This window comes from Phodopus roborovskii, unplaced genomic scaffold, assembly GCF_943737965.1.
Source record: "Phodopus roborovskii unplaced genomic scaffold, PHOROB, whole genome shotgun sequence".
In the NCBI taxonomy this organism is placed as follows: domain Eukaryota; kingdom Metazoa; phylum Chordata; class Mammalia; order Rodentia; family Cricetidae; genus Phodopus; species Phodopus roborovskii.
In genome coordinates, this window is record NW_026126460.1 from 10,426,332 (window position 1) to 10,442,774 (window position 16,443).

At 41.8% G+C, this 16,443-nt stretch overlaps 3 protein-coding genes and 2 non-coding genes across 5 annotated transcripts in view; 3 read left to right on the forward strand and 2 right to left on the reverse strand.

Annotated features, from left to right (window-relative positions):
* Ndufs1 (NADH:ubiquinone oxidoreductase core subunit S1) overlaps positions 1-9,176 on the reverse strand; it is a 33,630-nt gene extending 24,454 nt beyond the window's left edge. The window contains exons 1-4 of the mRNA XM_051190337.1: positions 9,011-9,176; positions 4,574-4,639; positions 3,762-3,853; positions 2,705-2,812 (exon numbers count right to left, since the gene is read on the reverse strand). Coding sequence (XP_051046294.1) covers positions 2,705-2,812; positions 3,762-3,853; positions 4,574-4,634 — 261 coding nt within the window. The 5' untranslated portion in view covers positions 4,635-4,639; positions 9,011-9,176. The remainder of the gene's footprint in view (positions 1-2,704; positions 2,813-3,761; positions 3,854-4,573; positions 4,640-9,010) is intronic.
* A 207-nt stretch (positions 9,177-9,383) lies between these two features.
* Positions 9,384-12,179, forward strand: Eef1b2 (eukaryotic translation elongation factor 1 beta 2). The gene is made up of 6 exons (XM_051190338.1): positions 9,384-9,715; positions 10,135-10,257; positions 10,863-10,989; positions 11,280-11,346; positions 11,744-11,869; positions 11,982-12,179. The coding sequence occupies exons 1-6, from the start codon at positions 9,636-9,638 to the stop codon at positions 12,134-12,136; spliced, it is 678 nt and encodes a 225-aa protein (XP_051046295.1). The 5' UTR covers positions 9,384-9,635; the 3' UTR covers positions 12,137-12,179.
* On the forward strand, positions 11,119-11,197 carry LOC127226572 (small nucleolar RNA SNORD51). The gene has a single exon (XR_007834900.1). It is a non-coding gene; the product is annotated as a small nucleolar RNA SNORD51 (small nucleolar RNA).
* On the forward strand, positions 11,489-11,619 carry LOC127226573 (small nucleolar RNA SNORA41). Its single transcript, XR_007834901.1, has one exon. It is a non-coding gene; the product is annotated as a small nucleolar RNA SNORA41 (small nucleolar RNA).
* A 2,643-nt stretch (positions 12,180-14,822) lies between the features above and the next one.
* Cmklr2 (chemerin chemokine-like receptor 2) lies at positions 14,823-15,994 on the reverse strand. The gene has a single exon (XM_051190341.1). The coding sequence runs from the start codon at positions 15,959-15,961 to the stop codon at positions 14,897-14,899; it is 1,065 nt and encodes a 354-aa protein (XP_051046298.1). The 5' UTR covers positions 15,962-15,994; the 3' UTR covers positions 14,823-14,896.
* Positions 15,995-16,443: the final 449 nt, after the last annotated feature.

A 16,443-nucleotide genomic window follows, 5' to 3' on the forward strand; every position in this document is an offset into this window, starting at 1 on the left:
CACTATGTAGATGAGGCCAGGTTCCCTCTGACAGATGTCTGCCTGCCTCAGCCCTGAGTGCTGGTATTAAAGGTGTGTACCACCACACCCAACCTGATCACCATTTCTGTGCCTCAAAAACCAGGAATGGGCAGACAAGATGGCTCAGTGTATAAAAGTACATATTAAGTCAACCCTGGCACCTACATAAAAGAGAAGAATGATCCGACAAAGTTGTCCTCTGAGCTCCACATGTTTCCACAAACATATCATGTACACATATATAATAATGAAAAGGCATGGTGGCTAATGCCTATATTAGCCCTGAGGAGACTAGTGGGTAAAGGCTCTAATGTCTACATTAGCCCTGAGGAGACTAGTGGGTAAAGGCTCTAATGTCTATGTTAGCCCTGAGGAGACTAGAGGGTAAAGGCTCTAATGTCTATGTTAGCCCTGAGGAGACTAGTGGGTAAAGGCTCTAATGTCTATGTTAGCCCTGAGGAGACTAGTGGGTAAAGGCTCTAATGTCTATATTAGCCCTGAGGAGACTAGTGGGTAAAGGCTCTAATGTCTACATTAGCTCTGAGGAGACTAGTGGGTAAAGGCTCTAATGTCTATGTTAGCCCTGAGGAGACTAGAGGGTAAAGGCTCTAATGTCTATGTTAGCCCTGAGGAGACTAGTGGGTAAAGGCTCTAATGTCTATGTTAGCCCTGAGGAGACTAGTGGGTAAAGGCTCTAATGTCTATATTAGCCCTGAGGAGACTAGTGGGTAAAGGCTCTAATGTCTACATTAGCTCTGAGGAGACTAGAGGGTAAAGGCTCTAATGTCTATGTTAGCCCTGAGGAGACTGGTGGGTAAAGGCTCTAATGTCTATGTTAGCCCTGAGGAGACTAGTGGGTAAAGGCTCTAATGTCTATGTTAGCCCTGAGGAGACTAGTGGGTAAAGGCTCTAATGTCTATGTTAGCCCTGAGGAGACTAGTGGGTAAAGGCTCTAATGTCTATGTTAGCCCTGAGGAGACTAGTGGGTAAAGGCTCTAATGTCTATGTTAGCTCTGAGGAGACTAGTGGGTAAAGGCTCTAATGTCTACATTAGCCCTGAGACTAGTGGGTAAAGGCTCTTGCTGCTAAGCCTGATGGACTTGACAAACCTGAGTTTGAGCCCTAGAACCAACACTGCGGAAGAAGAAAACTCACTTCTCTGACCTCCACACATGCAGTATATACATTCCTGCACATGTGTGCAGCCGTGTGCATATATACACTCAGGCATGCATGAAAACAAATACAAAACACTAAATATACTAAAATTGTTTTAAAAAATAGTTTAACACTAACCTGTGCTATATATTAAATTTGAGGTCACCCTAAACTATGTAGAGAGACTTTGTCTCAAAAAAATGAAACCAAGGACTAGTGAGATGGCTCAGTGAGTAAAGGCACTTTCAAACCTAGTGACCTGAGTTCAATACCCAGGACACACATGGTAGAAAGAAAGATCCAGACCCCTGTAAACTGTCCTGACTTCCACATGTGCATCATGGTAATTACCCCAGACCTTATTTCCTACTAAATAAATGAATACTTATCTTTGAAATAAAACAAAGCAAAAAACCCAACAGCAACAAAAAACAGAAAGAATCCTAGGATTTAAGGAGATAGCTTAGACAGTAAAGTGCTTGCTGTGTTAAGCCTGAGAAGCACTTGAACTTAAGTTTGATCCCTAAAAACCAATATAACAAAAGCTGGGCGCTCTTCGCCTTTCTTCCGCCATTGTGCTCAGCTTCACGCCATGTCTTCTCACAAGACTTTCGGAATCAAGCGATTCCTGGCCAAGAAACAAAAGCAAAATTGTCCTATTCCTCAGTGGATTCGGATGAAAAGCAGTAACAAAATCAGGTACAATTCCAAGAGAAGACCCTGGAGAACCATGCTGGGCCTGTAAGAGTTCACACAATGGCAAGACTGGGAGTCTGTACTGAATCGTGGTCATCACCATCTATCCTGCCGGATGCAGGAGGTCAACATTTTTAACCTGGAGATTTAGTCATGTTTAAGTTGGGGAAATGGTTTGTCCATTAATTAAAAAAAAGAAAGGCTGGGCATAGTGGTGCATGCTTACAATCTCAGCATTGGGGATGCAAAGACAAGCGCATCCCTGGGGCTTACCCAGCTTTATCCTAACCAGAGAGACCTGTGTCTAAAAAACAAGGTGGAGGATCCCTGAGGAACGATACTTGAAGTACGTACATACACACACACCAGCCTTGTTTTCATTTGCAGGCATTGCTGACTTACAGCTGCACACACCAAAATGCAATTATGAAACCTAAAGTGAACTTCTCTACAACGCTTTGTCGAGTGAAAATGGCACAGCATAAACACTTCTATATGATACACGTGAGGCCCGGTGGCAGCTGTGGTGCATGTCTTTAATCCCAGAACTCAGGAGGCAGAGGTAGGCAGATCTCTGTGAGTTCAAGGCCAGCATGGCCTACAGAGTGAGTTCTAGGGCAGCCAGGGCTACACAGAGAAGCCCTGTCTCTAAAAAAAGCCAAAAAAAAAAAAAAAAAAAATCCACCTTTGAATTCCTAACTTTGAAATGAATCACCTAACCTATATACAAAAAATATTTAATTTACAGTAGTATTGATGTTAAAGTTTGCTGCAAGATTTAAAGTTTTTTTTCCCCCTACAGCATTATGGAATTCCAGGAATCACGAACCTTTGGAGCTTTCTCAATTTCCACCAGGCACATCCTGCAGTTCCCAGCAACGGACAACCTTTCATGGTAACAGAACCGAGGGATCTGCATGCCAACCTTCTCACAAGCCTAGAAGATAAAACTCTGCATTAGAAGATCTTCAGAGCCAGGCAATGATGGTGCATGACTTTAATCTCAGCACTTGGGAGGCAGACAGGTAGATCTCTGTCAGTTTGAGGCCAGCCTCATTTACTGAGGACGTTCCAGACCAGCTAGGACTGTTACACACAGAAACCCTGTCTCAAAACACAAAAACAAAAACATAAAAATCTTCACTTGGGTTGGAGAGATGGCTCAGAGGTTAAAAACAGTGGCTACTCTTCCAGAGGTCCTGAGTTCAATTCCCAGCAACAATATAGTGACTCACAACCATCTATAATGAGATCTGGTGCCCTCTTCTGGAATACATGTGTACATGTATTCCTCACTTGGTTCTTGTCCTCACTGAAACAGAAGGTGGAGATGGGGATCCTTTATTACTAATGTCCCTAAATACCTCTATCTTCACCCACTACTACACAAGTTCCTGAAGAGATTTCACTCTACTTTATTCCCAAACCAGTCAGTTCTTAAAGCTGCCTCAAAGGACACAAGCATCCTCAAACTCCCATTTTATGTGTAAGAAATTAGATAAAGTACCCACAGTCTGTGGTGAAGTCTTTTCTCCCATTATCTGCTTTGAGCCACTGTCCACAAGCTTCCCCTGTGAAAACTGTCCCAATGGCTTCATGCCTGCTTTTTGTTTTTGTTGTTTTTTTGTTTTGTTTTGTTTTGTTTTTGAGACAGGATTTCTCTGTGTAGCTCTGGCTATCCTGGAACTTGTTCTGTAAACCAGGCTGGCCTCAAACCCTTAGAAATCATCCTACCTCTGCCTTTCAAGTACTGGAATAAAGGTGTGCACAACCACTGCCTGCTATCAAATGTTCTGTTTTGCTTTTAAACTAAACAGTATGAAGTAAATATTTCTTTAAACAAAAATGAGAGAACATACATAGTCACAAAAACAATTACAACATACCTGCAAGACAGTGGTTCCCGGTTCCACCATGACAGACTGACCATCAACAAATACTTCAATCAAGTTACTTGCTGCTGTTCCAGTTGTTCGAACTGACCATCAAGACAATAAGGTGAGAAACAAATTAACAGAGTTAATTACAGCACAAGCTGTTGGATTAACCATGTATAAAAATCTTCAGCTTTTGCTAGTCCTCTTTCTCAAGATGCAAATTCCTTAAAGCACTAAAGCAGCACAAAAGCTTTGTCAATTCAATTCTATCAAACATATACATGGCTGTCAGGTTTGCTTTTGTAGGTTTGTTTTGTTTGAGACAGGAACACTCAAAAATAATTATGAACATACAACAAAAACAAAACTGATCATATCTTTAGGAGACTTAGAAAGGCCTATCAAGGTCCTTTTTACAGGTAGCCTTGGCTGGCTGGCCTGGAATTCACTATGTAGATCAGGCTGACACCAAACTCAATACCTGCCTCAGCTTCCTGAGTGCTAGGATTAAAGATGTGTACCACCAACACGAGGCCTTAGTGTTCTACTTTTAATGGTAGTTTAAGAGGAGACTTTTTAATATTGCTTTCTCAAAAACCAAATGATCACTGTTTTTTATTTTGATACAGAATATAGTTTCTAATATTTTCTACTGTGTTTTTTGTTTATTTTGAAAATTCTTCTGTCAACTTGGATCAATTGTTTCTACTCTTAATGTAATTTATGGGCTCAAAAATTTTTAAAAAAGTATCTAATAGACCATGGAATTGACAAAGGTATGTCTAATACTCATGAATATAAAAACAAAAAACAAAACTTACCATATCCTTTAGGAGACTTAGAAAGGCCCATTATGGCCCTTTTTACAGGTATTCTTAACATGATGGCTGAAAAATAAAACAAAGATGAATTATCATACAGGGAAGAGAGCCACCAAACATCTGTATTGTTTTGTAGTTTCATATATATTATTCTAAGACAATCTTCAGACGTTCCAATGTTTTCGCAAGTTGTACATACAACATTCAGTCTCAGAGACATTAATTAGCTTATACAATGTCACATAGCTAAGAAGCAGTGTACAGTAGATAAGTGCTTTAAAACTAAGCTACATCTCCAGTGTAAATTTGGGCTTTGTGATGCAAAGGGCAGTTTTGTTATAACCAGAAGGAAGTGGTAAGGGCTTGGAATACAGCTCAATACACAAGTGTGCTTGCCTAGCATTCAGGAAGTCCTAAATTCTAACCCCAGCACAGCATAAACTGGATTACATGCCTGTAATCCTAGAACCTGGGAGGCAGGAGGATCTGAAGTTTAAGGTCCTCTTCTGCTATATAGCAAGTTTGAAGACAGGCAGAGAAATAGGAAAACACTGTCTCAAAAGAAAACAGGTAAGAATAAAGTAAAATAAACTGCAAAAATAACTCTATCATTAACAGCTATTTAAAATCAATAAAATACCTTTCTGCCCTTATCTCCTCCTAGTATGTTGGGGTTTTTGTTTTGTTGAGACAGGGTCTTGCTATTAACCTTGGCTAGTCTTGAAGCAATCCTCCTGCCTCTGCTTCCTGGGTGCTACCACAATTGGCTCCAGTATGCACTCTCCCATGATATATGAATTATATATGATCCCAACATATTCTGAGGCAGCTCAGAAGTCAAAAGTCTTTGATGAATCTTAAGGCCCATCATTTTGCACTGAGTAGTATGTTTATCTCACAGACCTGCAATTTGCTTGTATTATGCTTCTATCCTATCAGGAACTCGTGGAATCTTCCCACTTCAGTACCAATTCCCAAAAGCTCCTAAAAATAAGCTTTACAACAATGGTCCTCCATTGGATTTGATGTTACAGGACTGTAATCTCAGTTACCTGGGACACCAAGATAGCAGGATCACATTTCCATGTCTGGATAACCTGGTGAGAAAGATCCTGTCTCAAAAAATGGAAAGGTGACCGGAGAGGTCCAGCAATTTAAGCACTCGCTGCTCTTACAGAGGACCTGGGTTCAACTCCCAGTACCCACATGGTGGTTCACAGTCATCTATAACTGCAGACTGTAGTTACTCATGTCTTCCTCTGATCTCTGCATAAACCAGCATCCAAACAGCACAAATGCATACATGAAGGCAAAACATCTTTTTTTTTTTTTTTGAGGCAGCGTTTCTCTATTTAGCCTTGACTATCTTTGAACTAGCTCTGTAGACCAGTTTGGCCTTAAACTCAGATCCACCTGCCTTTGCCTCCTGAGTGCTGGTTTTACAGGTGTGTGCTACCACTTCTAGCTGTGGAAGCATTTAGCTTGTGTCAAGTTGACATGAAACTATGCAGCACAGCCTCTAAAATCATAATTTTTCTTTTGGAATTTTTAAGTTTTGTTTAGTCAGTTGGTTTTTGTTTAGTTTTGGTGACAAGGTCTCATGTAGCTCAAGCTGGCCTTAAACTCCTGATCCTTCTGCCTTTATCTCCAAACTGCTGGTATTACAGGGATGTACAAGATGACTAGTTTGTTGTGTGTTTGTTTTTACCTTTTAAAGTAAAAAAAAAGTGATTAGAAAGTGTCAACATTTTAAAAAAGTACAAAAGTTTAAATAGCAGTAGCAGTACTAACTGAAAATAGTAAACATACAGAATTTTTTCTTCTTTTTAATTAAAAAAATAAGTGAAGTGTACTGTATTTAGTCTGTATCTATGTCTGTTCACCATGTGCATGCTTGATACCCAGGGAGGCCAAGAGAGGGTATCAGATACCTGGAACTGGAGTTATAAACAGCTGCTGAGTTGTCATATAATTTTTTGGGACTCAAACCTGGATTCTCTAGAAGAACAGTCAGGAATCTTAACCACTGAACCACTTCTCCAATCCCAAAGGTACCTCTTCAACATACCCTACTGGCATGCGTTACCACATGTGGCTTTTGGTTATATAGAAACCAGGCTGGCTTGAATCCCACAGAGAGAGATCCATCCACAGGCCTCTGCCTCTCAAGTGCCAGGATTAAAGGTACTACCATTCCAGATAAAATAGAATCCTAAGCACTAAAGTCTATAGCTATCACAGATAACCTATAATTAAATTTTTCATTAATTCATAACTCATTTCATTTAATTCATTAATAACAATAATTACAATTTTCAATACTGAATTTGCAAACATCAAGTCTGTAGTCTACAAGCAAATTCTGATAAATTAGTTATTGGTTCTTTATCTATAAAGCAGATCTACAATACTTCCCAGGGTGTTACTACAAGGCCAATAATTGCCAATAATAAAAACAAAGAAAGAAATTGCAATAAAAACTGACTTCAACTTAATCAGTAATGGCCACTAACAATCAATTGTAAAGTGCTCTTCGTCTGTGGTCCTTTTCTTTATTAGCATCACACACCATACATATTTTTTACTATTCTACTTACTAAACTTGAGCTAAGCATGTAGCTTTAGTAGAGGACCACTTCCTACACTGGGCTATATCCCAAACACAAATAACAAACAAGGCCCCAACACTAAGTTACAGGTGAATTTTGGTACTTACTAGACTTTTAAGTTCCTTGACAAGAAACCTATTTCCTTTTTCTAAAGACTAGCACAGTACCCTTAGAAAAACAAGTCACCAAATTCCAGACGAGCAGTACATACTCCCTTAGCAAAAAGTACTGATGAGGCCCAGCATGGTGGCTCATGCCCATAAACCCAACATTGGGGAACTTGAAGCATGAGAATCATGCATTTGAGGCCAGCCTGAGCTACATAATGATATAAAACCCACATAGACAGTTTGAACATAACCTGGCTTATACAGCATACAGTTTGTTGTGGGTTTTTGTTTGTGTGTTTGTTTTTGTTTTTCTCCCCTTTGGTGGTATTTGATTTTTGAGATAGATCTCATGTACCTCAGACTGACCTCAAATTTGCTATGAAGACAAGGATCAACTTGGGACGCCTAAATTCCAGAGCTCCACTTCCCAAAAAGTACCACGACGTCCAGATTGGTATATGTTAGTTGTCGTTGATTTTACATCCATTTATTAACTCTGTGCGTGCTAGCATACATGATCTTCAGTGGGGCTCGTGCATATGGAAGCCAAAGAACAACGTTTGGGAGTCATTCCTTCCCTTCCATCATGTGGGTCCTAGGAATCGAACTCAGGTTATCAGGCATGGCTGCAAGCATCATTACCATCTAAGCTAACTCACCAGCTGTGAAATGTGTTTCAAACAAGAACAAAAATAACTATTCAAGCTGGGGATGTAGTTCAGTTCGTAGAGTCCTTACCTAGCATAAAGTCCTCTGTCTTAGCCTTCCCAGTGCTGGGATTATAGAAAGCACCCGGCACATCTCTACTATCTAGGCTGTGACTTAAGAGAAACAACTTTCTAAAAGTTGCTGATGCTCTGGCTTGAACACTCCATTTAATAATGCAAAACTCAGTGGAAAAAAAAAAAAAGAAGAAGAAAAGAAAAATTTCCAGGAAAAAAGAAACCTAACGTTTACAATTCAGTTTGATCTTACAATCCTTGAATCTCAAGACCCTGAAGACACCGCAGCTTCCTGACTTACAGCTGGGCTCCGAACTAACTTTTTAAGATTCATTTTCTTCTTCAAATGTACGTGTGCACGTTCATGTCTGTGGGGGGGGGGGTCATGCCAGGTGCTCACAGTCTAGAAGAGGGTGGCGAGTCCTCTGAGAACAGTGACAGGCTGTTGTGAATCTCCTGAACTGGACATTGAGCACCGAATTCGGATCCTCTCTGCAAGGTACTTGTAACCGCTTAGCTAACCAGCCCAGGCTAACTTTTAAAAAGTTTTGGTGAGTTTTCCCGGCCAGTAGAATATATAAATTACTACCCAACATGACCAATGAACCAGACAAAACAAGCAGGAGTGTGTGGACCGCTGCAAGACTGCAAGTAAACATTGATGCCTAACGTTTAAGTCACTCGTGACACCGGGGAAAGAGCCGGTCTCCTGTCAAGGCCACCTCCTGCTTTCCCCTGCAGAGAGAAGGAAGCTCGCAAGCCCGAGTTCCCAAAAGTCTTCGGATCTTCCTCCCTTCTGCTCCATCAGACCAGAAACCAAGGCTACTAAGCCTCACCTGCCGGTTCTCCCGGGCTCCCCAGGTGTGGGCGGGAGGCGGTACCCAGTCAAGGGCAAGAGGAGAATGACGGTCTTGTCCGACCTAAAGGGTACAATCCTGCCAAGAAATGAAACCCTGCCCGTAGCACTTCAGCCTTCCCACCTAAATTCGTCCTCACCTTTCCTCCGGAGCCCCCTAGGCTGCCCCGCGGACTCGTCCGGATCTCTCTGACCCCTCAGTACCGGGCCGCTAAGTCAATATGGCGGCCACGGCTAACTCCGTCACAGGAACTGGCTGACGGGAAGCCAGGAGGGACAAGTGTCCCACATTCGACAATTTGCCCTCTTTGGACCTCTTCGGCAATTTCCGTCAACCCGAGCGAGAGCCGGGAGGAAGCGGAGAAGACGACTTGGACCTGCAGTTCCGCCGGAAGTAGCCGAGGCCTAGAGGCCGAGCGCTTTCGCTTAGCTCCGACTCGTCAAGGGGCGTTTCCCTTAGTTTCGGAATTCTTGTAGGTAGGCATTTTACAATGCCTCTTTTATTAACTTCTTTCCGATCTCAAGGAAAAGGCCGCGGACGACCTGTGGGCATTTTAATTCACAAGTCCCGGGTTTACGTGGAGGAACGAGACTAGTAACGTACTTTGACCTTTAACCTCTAGCCGGTGCAGTGGAGGGAAACGCCTCCGTCTCTATATAAGGACTTTTCCGGCCGGCCCGGGCCCTTTTTCCCTTAGCGCCGGCCGCGGGCTTCGGGCGCTCTCTCCGTCCGCTACTGCCGGCCTCCGGGATCCAGCCGACGCCATGGGTTTCGGAGACTTGAAAACCCCCGCCGGCCTCCAGGTGCTCAACGATTACCTGGCGGACAAGAGCTACATCGAGGGGTGAGTCGGGAGGCCGGGGCCACGTGGCGCGGGCTCGGCGGGAGGGAAGCGGGGAAGCCGAGCTTGGGTCTCCCGGGGCCGGATGCCGCCGGAGCAGGACCTCCCGGGAGGGGCTGCAGGGGGAGTAATTGGAAATAGGCTCGTTCAACCGAGTTCTTCCGCGTCTTTGCCGAGTTAATACATTTAAACTTGTGGCTAGCCTGATTGGAAGATGGTAGCCTTTGATGTCTGTCCTACGTGGCAGATACTCTTGGCTTTTATAGATTCAGACAGATGTTCGGTGCACTTTACAATTATATGCAACTAAAGCAACTTGTTAGCCCTGTAATAGTTCCTTCTATATGACACAGGGCTTGTCATACACTAGCTGGTGTTTGTATCTTTTCTTTAAAAGGTGCTTGCACTTGTTTCCGTGGCAGGTACGTGCCATCACAAGCAGATGTGGCCGTATTTGAAGCCGTCTCTGGTCCTCCGCCTGCTGACCTGTGTCATGCCCTGCGCTGGTATAACCACATCAAGTCTTATGAGAAAGAGAAAGCCAGGTAAAAAGAAAAAAAAAAAAAATACCTTTGTGCCACCAGGATTTTCCCATGTCAAAGTAGGATCCAAGTTAAAGTAATTTAGCTTTGTTGGGATAGTGTAAAGCTTAATTTTTTTGTGACCTTAAAAGGCCAAGAGACTGAAGCCCTCCATTTTCTCACGGAACAGGTAGCACATGGACTACAGCAATTCAACTTTACCCCACACCAGTGTGCTTGGACCTGGGGGGGCCATCGCTGGGGTGAGAGAGAGGGTAGCTCATTCATTCAGTCCCTGGCCATTCTTCTGAAACTACCAGCAAGGGTGGAGAGTTTGGGGAAGTGGACTCCAGTTAACTAAGAATGGAAGTGAGCATAAAATGAGATCTCAAAACAGAGATGTTCATTCTGAAAGCGTTAAACCATAGTGAGTATTGAGTATGATGTCTCCTGTGGTACTAATGTTTGTTGGGTGAAGAGCTAGATACATAAAATTTCCCTGGGATTGTACTAAAGGATAAATAACCAGAATAGAAGAGATTGAGTGTTACTGGGAAAGAAAGGGTTTGTGTTTTGTCCAGAAAAGAATATGGCACCAACCTAATATTGGTAGAATGTTTGCTTTCAAGCCTGCCAGGAGTGAAGAAATCTCTGGGCAAGTACGGCCCTTCCAGTGTGGAAGACACCACGGGCAGTGCAGCTGCAGATGCTAAAGATGATGATGACATCGATCTCTTTGGCTCAGATGATGAGGAGGTATGGCTGACCTCATGTAAAGAGAGTACTGATAAGGCAGTATGTCTTCAAGCTTAAGCGTAGATGCTGTAGTGGCTGCCTGGATTTGAACCTGGCTTTGCTTTGTTTTCTGCCTATAAAAAGTTATCACTGGGTACATGATGAATAAAATCAAATCACCATCTTTCGGCTGAGCTCCTGATGGATTTGCTTTTTTCTGATAAATGTGGTCTCTCTTTTTTTTTAATTACACTGTCAGTGTGTTTAAGCAGAAGATAACCAACTTTGTGAAATTTTTGTTTCCTATACAGGAAAGCGAAGAAGCAAAGAGGCTCCGAGAAGAGCGCCTTGCACAGTACGAATCAAAGAAAGCTAAAAGTAGGTAATTTTACAGTTCATTGTTAAATGATAATGAGAGTGGCCTTTTCCAAAGCTTGACTCTAAAGTGATTTAATTTTCCAGTTTCATTGAATGGGCCAATGTCTTTAGAGTCTTCAATAAACATCTTTCCTTATAAAACTTCCACAGCTACTGGTCTGCAACTGTTTATATGATAGCAGTTGTAGCATTCCTCTGTGGGAAAGAAACTGTTACACAATTTAATGCCTCTTTCTTACCAAACTGAAAGAGAAATATGTGTGGCGGACACAAGGTAAATTCTTTTTTTTTTTTTTTTTTTTTTTTTTTTTTGCAAGAAAGAAAATTGAGATTTGGCCTAGGGTAAAGGTGTTTAATTGAGTGCTTAAGTATAATGCATTTCTTAATCTTTTTTTAGAGCCTGCGGTTGTTGCCAAGTCTTCCATCTTATTAGATGTGAAGCCTTGGGATGATGAGACAGACATGACAAAATTAGAGGAGTGTGTCAGAAGCATTCAAGCAGATGGCTTGGTGTGGGGCTCTTGTAAGTTTTAATGATGTATTGAAGTTGGGATTCATGTACATTTTCCATTTTTTTCCCCATCAGTGAGAGTTTCCTAACTTTTTTCCCTTTTTTTTTTTTTTTTTTTTTTTAGCCAAGTTGGTTCCAGTGGGATATGGAATTAAAAAGCTTCAGATCCAGTGTGTAGTTGAAGATGACAAAGTTGGAACAGATATGCTGGAAGAGCAGATTACTGCCTTTGAGGACTACGTGCAGTCCATGGATGTGGCTGCTTTTAACAAAATTTAAACCCATCCTCAGTCAGTGCACTTGAATAAAAGCTTGAAAACAACCCTTGGCTCTACATTCTTTTGTGAGAAATGGTGCATATATATATATATATATATATATATATATATATAGTGTCTTCATTTGGGGAGGGGGAGGATTCAGTGGCTATGTTTAATTCCTACCTAAGTAATGAAAACTTGACTGGAAAGGTAGATCAGGCCACATGGCCATGCTTAATTGACCAGCCTGATAACCCCCAGGACCTATATCACAGTAGGAGAGGACTGACCCCCAGAAGTTGTCTTTAACCCATTTGTGTTTGGTGTATCACCTGACTGACTACACACATTTTTAAAAAACTGATGTGGTGTTATTAAACTTTTTGATTACAGTATAACTTTGTAGCCATTGGTGATAAAATTCTCGCCTGTCAGCAATACAAGGTGCTGTTGGATATGGTCTATGGTGATCAAACATCTTCAAGATTGCTAGATTGCTTTTTTTTGAAAATTGACTTGGCCACTAAGGTTACTCAACCACCATTTACCCCTTAGGTTCAGCACCTAGGAGGGGAGTAGAGTGTTAACTTTGGGAAGTGGTCCTCTGACCTTGACGTGCATAGCCCCCATTCACAGAAGTGTTTCCTTCACTGGCATGTGTGTATGTACCACACATGTGTCTGGTGCCTGAGGAATTCATAAGAGGGTGTTGTCTTCCCTGGAACAGGAGTTCCAGATGGATGTTTACTATGTAGGTGTTGGTTCTCAGGTCTCAAGTATTTCTAACTGCTGAGCAATCTTCCTAGCCCTGCCCCTACCCCAAGTTTTATATACCACTGTACAGAGGAGCTAAGTCATAACAATTAGCCATTTGCAAATGTTACCAGTTTAATGTGTTGAGCTTTAGAGGTTGAACCTTTTATTAGAAGTGTAGTCTGGTGCCAGGGGTTGTACTGGCCTGGAAGTACACCACTGAACACATGAAAGCAGTTTTCATAGTTTTGATGTGTCTTTAAAGCTTGCTGTACTTTGTAGATGGGGATGCAGAAGAGTAAGTAATCCAGGGTTACTTCACTCAAGCAGACAGTACTCTTGCTCTCAATCTAGTGAAGGAAGCTTCATGTAAAGATTTATTTAATCAGATACATTTATTTAATAAAACATGCACTGAGGAAATACTTCAGACAGCCTGAAATGGTGGCAAGATTTTTTTCAGATTTGTTAGGATCATTCTGGCCAGCAGAGGGCAGTGTCTAAACGATGAAAGTGAGCAGAGAGAAATGTTGAAACCATGAAAGCCAGCAGATGGCAGCATTGCCTGGGATTCCATAGTGCTTGAGGATTATAGAGAACACTGACATAAAGGTGTATTTTATTCGGCTTATACTGGTGTCCACGTAAATAAAAGAGCAAAAGACGGAACTATGACAGTGATGCATGCTCTTTGAAGTAGTTCTAAGTTCAGGCCAGCCTCTATCACCTGGGAATGTGTTTCTATTGTTTATAGTAATCTACACACTTGTGGACAGCCAGAATTTTCCATAACCACAATGTTCTAAAGAACTAAAAATGGACACTAAATTGTAGACATGCTTCATCAAGAGGCGAGAGGTCTGTCCCCTTCCTTTGATTTTGAGCCAGCCTAGTCTTTCTTTGACTAATTGGGTATTATGGAAACAAGACTGTGAGTGACTTTCATAACCTTTAATAGACCTGAGGATAAGGCTAGGTGGTAGAGCACTTGCTCCTTGCAGCTTCTAAAACCTCAGTGTAGCCACCCTGGACAGATGTGAAATGAAGGACAGTTGGTTCCAGACTAGACCATTTGCATCATTATCCATCTGAGGCTCCAGACAGACCTGGGAAGCAGAGCTGAATCATACTCTGTCTTGTTTGCATTCCAGAATCTCAGAATTGAACTACGCCAACAAGAAATTGTTGCTTTAAGCAATTAGATTTTGGGGCAACTTATTAAGTAAACAACAGGAATGGAAGTTTTAAACCAATATAACCAACTAATAGTTTAATTCATAAATTATTAAAGTTGAATATGTATATTATGCTGTTAAAATATATGTGTATTCAATTTGTCAGTGCTTGAGGCCAGTCTAGGCTACATAGTGAAATTGTATCCCATACAAAGTTTTTTCTTATAGTAAAAAAAAAGGTGATGATTAGGGAGCTGGAGATGCCCTAGTTGATAACACATTAGAAAAAGCCTGGCATGCACTCAGTCAGTGTTGCGGAGGTGAGATAGGCAGGCTTCTGGGACTTGATGGCTAGCCATCTTAGCCTACTTGGTGAGCTCTGGGCAAGTGAAAGACCCCATCTCAAAAAAATTAGGTGAAAGACTCCTGAGGAACAACAATCAAGGCACACACATGAACATGTATCCACGCACAAAATAACCCAAAAGAAACAAAAATGTGCCCAATACTTTTTCCAAGATGGTTAACATAATGTGGTACTCATTATAAAGATGATTTATTTAATGAGAGATATATTGCAGTACACCAATGGATGGAGGCTAAAACTGGGAGAAAAGTTATAGGTTGTCAGTACCACAATCGCCACCAGAGGGCAGCCAGAAAGATGCATCATTTAAATTTCGAGGAAGACATCCTACATTTTATAAGCACACTAAAATATAAGGCCAATACACTGAACAAAAACAACAAAAATGTGGTCAGTTAGTTTAGATCAGGACGAAGCTTCATCAGAAAGGATTTGTTATGAGGCTCACAGGGCGACTCCACACTGATTTCTGGGAGCACATTACTCATTGGGCTGTTTCTAGGGGAGACAGGCTCTTGGTTTCAGTGCTCCTGATCTGTTCACTGGCTGTACCATGGCAGCTGACTTCCCACAGTGAATGCTTTAGTACCTCAGCAGCAGAGGCCTGGAAGTGATCTTGGAACTTCTTGCTAATTAGAACATAAAGGATGGGGTTCAAACAGCTATTGAGGAATGCCAACCCGGTAGAGAGAGGGATTCCACTCTGCACATGCTGGAAAGAGCTATTGTGGTAAATAGTGAGTTCCCAAATGCTAAACAGGTGATAAGGAGTCCAGCAGACCATGAAGGCAATGACCACACAGAGAATTGTCCAAAAATGCTTACTGGACACTGGAATATTTTGCTTTTTTACCTTGAAGATGAGACACAAGTAGCAGAAGCTCATTGTCATCAAAGGGAAGAGGTAGCCAAAAAGGAACTTCACCCAGGTCAGAACATGATGTCTCATCAAGGTGAGATCAGGGTCATGCTTCTGGAAATTATTATAACAAATAATGTGGTTATTGACCTCCAGAGTGTCCCGGAAGTACAGGTTAGGACCTCCAAGCAGAGAAGCCAAAAGCCAGACAAATATAACAATGGCCAGTGAGTTCTTTAGGGTTCGGTACCGATGGGCCAAGACAGGATGGATCAAACGTAAATAGTGGTCTAGGCTGATCACTGTCAGGAAGAAAACACTAGAGAACATGTTCAGCTGGGCAATGAAAGAATTAGCCTTGCACAGCCACAGGCCAAAGGGCCAGTGGAAACTCAAGGCCACATAGGAGACATACAGGGGCAGGAAGAGAACAAAAATGAAATCTGCAATGGCCAGATTGAGGAACCAGAGAGTAGAGACTGTCTTCTTCCACTTGAATCCCATGAACCAAATGACAATGGCATTTCCTGGAATTCCCAGAACAAATGCTAGGACATACAACAGCAGGGAGATCCAGTGAATAATTCCCAGGTGCATCTCCTCCTCCAAATCAGACTCCGGGGAGTAATATTCCAAGGTATAGGAATAGTTCTCAAATTCATCAAATACTGTTTCCTTTGAGATTTCCATGACGACCTTGTAGGTGGAGAGGAAGGAAATCTGTAGAAGTAAATTTTAAAGGGGAAAAAAAAAGCTTAAAGAAGAATTGTTTGGTGAACAAAGAACATAAACACAAAAGTACTTCAATTTATGACTAAGATGTGGTTTATTTTTCGGAAGGGCTTGTGTTTATAGCATAGATGCCCATGTCCCAGTTTCCCTGATTTTGCTCTCAAAGCTTTTGTGAGTTCATTTGTGATTCAGTAATTGCTAAGTTGAAATGATCCACTCTACAGGTCAAGTCCTCTGTCCTTAATACTTAGAGTGCATTAAGAGAATCTTGACATTCAGCAAGCATTTATTAGGCTCCCAGTATGCATTATTTTACAGCAGATGCAAAGGAAACCAGATTGCTACTTACACAGTGGAAAGTTCCAGCTTTGTAATTGCAGCCCTGACTTCTAAAGCTCTAGCCCGAGAACAACAGCTTTCTGGATCCTTTCATTTCCATG